Below are 9,296 nucleotides of genomic sequence, written 5' to 3'. Positions count from 1 at the left end.
ACATCACTGTGCTTCAGTGATGTTAACATTAACATCAATTTGCAGTTACAGCAGAAGTCCCAGGACTTCTGTCCGTGAATACGGACGACTCCTCTAAGTCGTCCGTATTAAGAGCCGTTGTTTGAATATGGCTTTTCACAAAACTAAATAAATAATTCCTAGACGTTTGGGGTGTCTTTTGAGCGGTACTGGGAATCCATTGGGACAGTACTGTTGTCCATGAGTCAAAAGAATGAAAAACGTCGGACAGAAATGTGAATCAGGGTTCCATCTAGTGGCCAGAGGCATGAACAACAAGCAAGGATTAGAAGGGGAGACCGGATCAGGCCCCAGAAAGTGGAGGATTGGTCGTGTTTCACCCATAGAAATACACTCCAAACTTACATGGACGCCAAACCTTGATATGGGCCGAGGTTTTAGTGGAGTTTGTCAGGCAGGAATCCCTAGATGTGACTCATCCAGCAACATTGTGTGCAAAGGCAGAAAACAGGTCAAATGAAGTCCTGTTGCTTTAGAAGTAGCCTAGGTGTTCCTCACTGATGACAGCAGCTTAAGTTAACCCCTGCGGTGGGTGTTAGGAGACAGAGGGGTTAACGGGGTTCTGGTTCAGACGCTCATGGAGAAGGCCTTTGGGATGGTTGGAGCTGTGATCCAGCATGTGAGGTTGGGGTTAGTGATGTGATTTAGTGAGGATCGCCCTTCAGCAGAACTTCAGGAAACAAGCCATAGCATTAAATGACAAAGGCCATCAAATGTATTTCAGAATATTTATTTTGATAAATATCTCTTGATTGAAAAGTCAGGATTTCTAGTAACATCAAAGTTACCAGTTCAATATCTTGCGACAGTACATTCCAAGTATACTTTACAAGGATGGACCAAGCATTATATAATCATTATATATTTATAACCATCATCATGTATGCTCATCGATCATAATTTCTCAGTGCTACTGAATAGCATAGAACAGTTATAAAACTAACATTTCACACAATTATACAAACATAATCACATCATTATGCACACATTTAATTTAATCTTAATTTTGTCTTTGACAAAACAACCGATCGATTTAATGTTTGGAAACAAACCCGTCTCCCCCCTCGTCTCACCCCTGCTGGATGCCGTGTGAAGGTCCATCATCATCACTTAGTGGACGCCACGACCTCAACATGACCTCCACATGACCTCCACATGACCTCCACATGACTCACAACGTTCTGCCTCCTCAATACTCAACCCCTCTCTAAAACCTCCGCCTCTGGAGGTTAAGGGTCCGGACTCAGCGCCTCCGTCAGGGCGCCTCGGTCAGGGCGCCTCCGTCAGGGCGCCTCCGTCAGGGCGCCTCCGTCAGGGCGTCTCCTCGGCCTCCACCAGCCCTGAGCGGTCGTGGTGCGGCCCCCCCTCCGTTGGGTGGTACTCGAAGGGCGTGAAGAGCCCCGCGCCGGGGCGACGCCTCTGCTGCAGGAACCAGATGACGGTGGAGATCGCCATGACGACCACCACACTCAGCACCACCAGCACCGTCAGCGCCATGCTGGGCTCTGGGGGAGGAGCAAAGACTAACATCATAAGTTATTTTTGTAGCCCATCATTTACGCCATAAGAAAATAAAAAGCCAACTTCACATTAAGAAGGACTACTGCGGGTAGTTAATGTCAACATCAACATCACATTAAGAAGGACTACTGCGGGTAGTTAATGTCAACATCAACATCACATTAAGAAGGACTACTGCGGGTAGTTAATGTCAACATCAACATCACATTAAGAAGGACTACTGCGGGTAGTTAATGTCAACATCAACATCACATTAAGAAGGACTACTGCGGGTAGTTAATGTCAACATCAACATCACATTAAGAAGGACTACTGCGGGTAGTTAATGTCCACATTAAGAAGGACTACTGCGGGTAGTTAATGTCAACATCAACATCACATTAAGAAGGACTACCGCGGGTAGTTAATGTCAACATCAACATCACATTAAGAAGGACTACTGCGGGTAGTTAATGTCAACATCAACATCACATTAAGAAGGACTACTGCGGGTAGTTAATGTCAACATCAACATCACATTAAGAAGGACTACTGCGGGTAGTTAATGTCAACATCAACATCACATTAAGAAGGACTACTGCGGGTAGTTAATGTCAACATCAACATCACATTAAGAAGGACTACCGCGGGTAGTTAATGTCAACATCAACATCACATTAGCCCCCTTTTCACACGTGATTGGGATTCAAGTGGCCTAAAGTATTCCTGTTGGCCAAGTCCGACCTCAGTAATTCTCACTGTTGGCGACAACCTGATTGAAATCAATACGACAAGAACGCATGGATCGAAAGAGCACATGTTGTAGTCCATCTTTGGAAAATTCGGAAAAAGAGACTCTAGAGGTTAGCAATACTCGCCCCCGCGCAATGGCTTTGGTTAGGAAAAATGGAGTTTATTAATTTTAAACAGTGTTGTCTTCTTCTATGTTCGAAAGAAAGCCCCTTTTCATCTCTCTTTGACCGGGTGACGTTTTCCACAAAAGGTTAAGGAAAGGAGGCATAAAGGTTAGGAGATTTGACCCTCGTTATAAAACAACATGTCAGAGTGAAGGAGTGAGGGGTACTCACTCTGTCGGCCCGGGGTCAGCTCCTCTGGAGAGAGAGGAACACATTGAGGTTTAGCAGGTACTGGGTCGTTACCAACAGACAACATTGGTTTAGTGTGAAGGAACCCCTATCACTCTGATGGGTGGTACGACCCAGAACCCTACTAACATGACCCAGACTAACATGACCCAGACTAACATGACCCAGACTACATTGACCCAGACTAACATGACCCAGACTAACATGAGCCAGACTAACATGACCCAGACTACATTGACCCAGACTAACATGACCCAGACTAACATGGCCCAGACTAACATGACCCAGAATAACATGACCCAGACTAACATGGCCCAGAATAACATGACCCAGACTAACATGACCCAGACTAACATGGCCCAGAATAACATGACCCAGACTAACATGGCCCAGACTAACATGACCCAGACTAACATGACCCAGACTAACATGGCCCAGAATAACATGACCCAGACTAACATGATCCAGACTAACATGACCCAGACTAACATGATCCAGACTAACATGACCCAGACTAACATGACCCAGACTAACATGACCCAGACTACATTGACCAAGACGAACATGACCCAGACTAACATTACCCAGATTAACATGACCCAGACTAACATGACCCAGACTACATTGACCCAGACTAACATGACCCAGACTACATTGACCAAGACGAACATGACCCAGAATACCATGACCCAGACTAACATGACCCAGACCAACATGTCGCAGTAGGACTCACTCTGGCTGGTCTCACAGATGACCCCGTTCTCCACCTCGTCCACACAGCTGATCTTCTCCCACTTGCCCGTGCTGGTGTGCAGCGCTACGCACGTTTCCACGGGAACCAGGTCTGAGGGGTCGTCCGAGCCGCGTTCCCAGTTAGCGTAGCTGGAGTTCTGCCCCCCGAACCACCTCATCCGCTCACCTGACAACCGAGCAGCAGACAGGGTGAGCCAGGAGCAGAAGACCTCCTCGTCTCCTCCTATCACACAAGGTTCTTCCATCGGAGAGATGCTCATGGAGGAAACATTTAAAATGATTTGTCCGTGCAAAATCAAATAAAACTTGGAGATTAAAACAAAGGGAAACACTTCTTTGAAAAGGTAGAATGTGAGGCTTGTTGAACACACTGTGGCTTGTATTTTAAAACCCCAATTGGTTGTGTATTGTTTTTTATGATGTGCATTATTATTATTGTGCAGTACTCACTGCTGGTGTCGTAATACATGCCCAGCCATACGTTGGTGTTGCCCTTCCAAACCTCCGGACTGTACTTAAGGATGAACTCATTCTCCTCTTGGCTCTGGATCGTCACCAGCTCTGAAACATTCAGATCCACACAGTCAAAACCCGATCCCACGTCTCCACAGGGGGGAAGACTTCTTAGATCCACCGCTGAAGACGGAGCCGTGCTGACCGAAGCCCTGACACAAGGACCGGGCGCGTTGGTAGGAGTAGCTCTTCAGCCGGTCCTCCTCTCCGTGGACGAAGTGGTAGCAGCTCCCGCCATAGGGCACCCAGGTACGGCCGTCTGCAGGGCATTCTGAAGACACAGGACAGGGTGAACCCCACCAGGGGAGGGTGAATCCCACCCTAACCCCGCCCTAACCCCACCAGGGGTGGGTGAACCCTCACCCTAACCCTACCAGGGGAGGGGGAACCCCACCCTAACCCAACCAGGTGAACTCTGACCCTCGGCCTAACCCAACTAGGTGAACTCTGACCCTCAGCCTAATCCAACCAGGTGAACTCTGACCCTCAGCCTAACCCCACCAGGTGACCTCTGACCCCGTGAGAGGATCACCTTTATGATCATCGATTTTCCATTGAGTTCAAAGAACACAAATTACGCAGTTACAGCAGAAGTCCCAGGAATTGAAAAGTCAGCTAGCAGCACAACAGTCCGTTTTTACTGCTATTCAGGACGTGCAGTTATGAAGACATTCAGTTGTGCGAGGGAATGGCGGAGGATGTTGCACAGCAATTGAGGAATGATATGGACACATGTGAGCGTTTTCGTCTCCAATTTGACGAATCCACCGTTGTTGTGGATGTGGCTCAGCTATGCGTTTTCGTTAGAATTAAGATTAAGATTAAGATAGATTAAGTGTGAAAGAGGAGCTTCTGAAAATATTTGTGTGAGCCTTTTCACGTATGAAAATCAAAATACAGTCAAAATACAGATCCACCTTGCAGCCTGCTTACGGCTGGCACTCGGCTGCTACTGTCCGGACTATGAGACTAGCTTCCTCCTCTCAGCGCAAGGTGTCCCACTAAGGTAGAGATACAACTTGAATTAGGCATTGTATTATTTGGGTTGTTTTTCTGCCTGTTGTATTGTTACTTACAGGCCAGTCCTAGGCCCACTTGTACTTATTCTTTCCAGCACGCACATTTACTTCAATAAATGTAGTATTATTGTTAAAGCTTTATCTTTGTTTCAGAAAACAGTGTCCTATATATGTGCACAATAAATTGTGGCTACGCTACGGCTTTCTATATGGCTTGGTAGATCTCGTATCTCCTATTTATCAAGTTGAGCGTTTGTGCATTTGCGAGCACGTGTGGACCAACTCAATTCTGACAGATTGGGGAGGGGGAGTGATAGTGGTCATCTTGATTTATTATTATTATTATTATTATTATTATTATTATTATATTCATAAACGAGTAATGTATGGTCTTTCAACAATTTCAAGTGAAACATTTATAATCTTTCATGTGGTGCCCCCATTGGTTGTCAATGGTAGGTGGCCCTGGGCACGGGTCCAAGTGCCGTTATGGATGATCCGGCCCTGCCTACAGTCCTGCAGTTCTGCAGGCCTGTACGACTGTACTCCTGAAGCACTGTAGTCCTGTAGGTCTGTAGTACTAGCACTGCTCTCAAGGCTGGTCGAGATGCGCACTTAAGGTTAAGAGAGACCGTGTGGACGTGAAGTCATCAGATAATAACGACGCAGTTCTAAAGCTGCTTCCCTGTTTCCTGCTAGAGCAACAGACGTCCTGCTGGTCTGGAACAACACAGGAACATTAAGGAACGTTATGGAACACTAAGGAACGTTATGGAACACTAAGGAACGTTTTGGAACACTAAGGAACGTTAAGGAACATTAAGGAACGTTATGGAACACTAAGGAACATTAAGGAAAGTTATGGAACGTTATGAACATTAAGGAACATTAAGGAACATTAAGGAATACCAAGGAACATTAAGGAACGTTAACTCACCTCCCGCTGAAGACAGCTGCACGTTAACCAACAACACAAAAAGAACGCTGAACGCTGAGAGAGAAGGTCGGGGTCTGCGAAACGACTCCATGTCCAACTATACTCTGAACTTTGATGTGTGCGTTTGTGTTTGTTTGTGTGTGTCAAATCGTTGCGTTGACGTCACGACGTACACTAAGCCCCGCCCCTATAAAGAATATTTCTCAAACGAGGAGTATTTATATAGTATATATATATTTATGAACCCAAACATACATCTGTAATTAAAGTTTGATAAGAAATTAATCAAGGACGTGGCAAGTCTATAGTTAAGTCTTGAAGTAGGCCTACTAGTGGTGAGTAATGGGACTTCTTTATTTATCCTCCAAATACAATTTAAATCTGGTCTCTAGAACCTCATGGAGGTCTAGTCTAGAACCTCATAGAGGTCTGGTCTAACCTCATAGAGGTCTGGTCTAGAACCTAATGGAGGTCTGGTGTAACCTCATAGAGGTCTGGTCTAGAACCTCATGGAGGTCTGGTCTAGAACGTCATGGAGGTCTGGTCTAGAACGTCAGGAGGTCTGGTCCAGAACCTCATGAGGTCTGGTCCAGAACCTCATGAGGTCTGGTCCAGAACCTCATGGAGGTCTGGTCTAGAACGTAATGGAGGTCTGGTCCAGAACCTCATGGAGGTCTGGTCTAACCTCATGGAGGTCTGGTCTAACCTCATAGAGGTCTGGTCTAACCTCATGGAGGTCTGGTCTAACCTCATAGAGGCCTGGTCTAACCTCATGGAGGTCTGGTCTAACCTCATGGAGGTCTGGTCTAGAACCTCATGGAGGTCTGGTCTAGATCGTCTTGGAGGTCTGGTCTAACCTCATGGAGGTCTGGTCTAACCTCATAGAGGTCTGGTCTAGAACCTCATGGAGGTCTGGTCTAACCTCATGGAGGTCTGGTCTAACCTCATAGAGGTCTGGTCTAGAACCTCATAGAGGTCTGGTCTAACCTCATAGAGGTCTGGTCTAGAACCTCATGGAGGTCTGGTCTAACTTCATAGAGGTCTGGTCTAGAACCTCATGGAGGTCTGGTCTAACCTCATGGAGGTCTGGTCTAACCTCATAGAGGTCTGGTCTAGAACCTCATGGAGGTCTGGTCTAACCTCATGGAGGTCTGGTCTAACCTCATGGAGGTCTGGTCTAGAACCTCATGGAGGTCTGGTCTAACCTCATGGAGGTCTGGTCTAACCTCATGGAGGTCTGGTCTACAGCCAGGCTGGCTGAAATGATTATCAGTTTGGTTTAGGTGGAGCCAGAAAGTTTCAGAACTCTGACCTTTGTCTGTTTCTGTATGGGAGGGCAAACCAAACCCTCTCCCCCTTCACCCCCTCACCCTCTCCCCCCTCACCCTCTCCCCCTTCACCCTCTCCCCCTTCACCCCCTCACCCTCTCCCCCCTCACCCTCTCCCCCCTCACCCTCTCCCCCCTCACCCTCTCCCCCTTCACCCCCTCCCCCCTCACCCTCTCCCCCCTCACCCTCTCCACCTTCACCCTCTCCCCCCTCACCCTCTCCCCCTTCACCCTCTCCACCTTCACCCTCTCCCCCCTCACCCTCTCCCCCCTCACCCTCTCCACCCTCACCCTCTCCACCCTCACCACCTTCACCCTCTCCACCCTCACCCTCTCCCCCCTCTCCACCTTCACCCTCTCCCCCCTCACCCTCTCCCCCTTCACCCTCTCCACCCTCACCCTCTCCCCCCTCTCCACCTTCACCCTCTCCCCCCTCACCCTCTCACCCTCTCCCCCTTCACCCCCTCCCCCCTCCCCCTCTCCCCCTTCACCCTCTCCCCCCTCACCCTCTCCCCCCTCACCCTCTCCACCTTCACCCTCTCCCCCCTCACCCTCTCCACCCTCACCCTCTCCCCCCTCACCCTCTCCCCCTTCACCCTCTCCCCCTTCACCCTCTCCCCCCTCACCCTCTCCCCCCTCACCCTCTCCACCCTCACCCTCTCCCCCCTCACCACCTTCACCCTCTCCACCCTCACCCTCTCCCCCCTCTCCACCTTCACCCTCTCCCCCCTCACCCTCTCACCCTCTCCCCCCTCACCCTCTCCCCCCTCACCCTCTCCCCCTTCACCCCCTCCCCCCTCACCCTCTCCCCCCTCACCCTCTCCACCTTCACCCTCTCCCCCCTCACCCTCTCCCCCTTCACCCTCTCCACCTTCACCCTCTCCACCCTCACCCTCTCCCCCCTCTCCACCTTCACCCTCTCCCCCCTCACCCTCTCACCCTCTCCCCCTTCACCCCCTCACCCTCTCCACCTTCACCCTCTCCCCTTCACCCCCTCACCCTTCACCCTCTCCCCCTCACCCTCTCCCCCCTCACCTTCACCCTCTCCCCCCTCACCCTCTCCCCCTTCACCCCCTCACCCTTCACCCTCTCCCCCTCACCCTCTCCCCCCTTACCACCTTCACCTTCTCCACCCTCACCCTCTCCCCCCTCACCACCTTCACCCTCTCCACCCTCACCCTCTCCCCCCTCACCCTCTCCCCCTTCACCCTCTCCACCTTCACCCTCTCCCCCCTCACCCTCTCCCCCCTCTCCACCTTCACCCTCTCCCCCCTCACCCTCTCACCCTCTCCCCCTTCACCCTCTCACCCTCTCCACCTTCACCCTCTCCCCCTTCACCCCCTCACCCTTCACCCTCTCCCCCCTCACCCTCTCCCCCCTCACCTTCACCCTCTCCCCCCTCACCCTCTCCCCCTTCACCCCCTCACCCTTCACCCTCTCCCCCCTCACCCTCTCCCCCCTTACCACCTTCACCCTCTCCACCCTCACCCTCTCCCCCCTCACCACCTTCACCCTCTCCACCCTCACCCTCTCCCCCCTCACCCCCCTCACCCTCTCCACCTTCACCACCTTCACCCTCTCCACCCTCACCCTCTCCCCCCTCACCACCTTCACCCTCTCCCCCCTCACCCTCTCCCCCCTCACCACCTTCACCCTCTCCCCCCTCACCCTCTCCCCCCTCACCACCTTCACCCTCTCCACCCTCACCCTCTCCCCCCTCACCCTCACCATCTCCACCCTCACCCTCACCATCTCCACCCTCTCCCCCCTCACCCTCTCCCCCCTCACCCTCACCATCTCCACCCTCTCCCCCCTCACCCTCTCCCCCCTCACCCTCACCATCTCCACCCTCTCCCCCCTCACCCTCACCCTCTCCCCCCTCACCCTCTCCCCCTCCCCCTCTCCACCCTCACCCTCTCCCCCCTCACCCTCTCCCTCTCCCCCCTCACCACCTTCACCCTCTCCACCCTCTCCACCCTCACCCCCTCTCCAGCTTCACCCTCTCCAACCTCACCCTCACTGCTACTGTCTACTGGTACCACTACCACTGTCCACTGGTACCACTGGTACTGTCCACTGGTACCTGCTGTCAGTATGATGAA

The 9,296-nt window shown here is 51.2% G+C and overlaps 1 protein-coding gene across 2 annotated transcripts; it reads right to left on the bottom strand.

The window, feature by feature from the left end:
* Positions 1 to 746: 746 nt before the first annotated feature.
* cd302 (CD302 molecule) lies at positions 747 to 6,023 on the bottom strand. Of its 2 annotated transcripts, none has more exons than XM_056579387.1 (6): positions 5,868 to 6,023; positions 4,057 to 4,182; positions 3,849 to 3,959; positions 3,379 to 3,564; positions 2,628 to 2,651; positions 747 to 1,562 (listed from the first exon to the last, which is right to left on the bottom strand). In XM_056579387.1, the coding sequence occupies exons 1-6, from the start codon at positions 5,956 to 5,958 to the stop codon at positions 1,351 to 1,353; spliced, it is 750 nt and encodes a 249-aa protein (XP_056435362.1). In that variant the 5' UTR covers positions 5,959 to 6,023; the 3' UTR covers positions 747 to 1,350. The 2 variants fall into 2 exon arrangements, with proteins under 2 accessions (XP_056435362.1, XP_056435363.1); XM_056579388.1 differs by having other exon boundaries at positions 750 to 1,544.
* Between the last annotated feature and the right edge of the window lie 3,273 nt (positions 6,024 to 9,296).

This window comes from Gadus chalcogrammus, chromosome 20 (assembly GCF_026213295.1).
Source record: "Gadus chalcogrammus isolate NIFS_2021 chromosome 20, NIFS_Gcha_1.0, whole genome shotgun sequence".
Classification (NCBI taxonomy): Eukaryota; Metazoa; Chordata; class Actinopteri; order Gadiformes; family Gadidae; genus Gadus; species Gadus chalcogrammus.
Note: the sequence above shows the minus strand (reverse complement) of the source record. Positions and strands in the feature narration are given on the sequence as shown.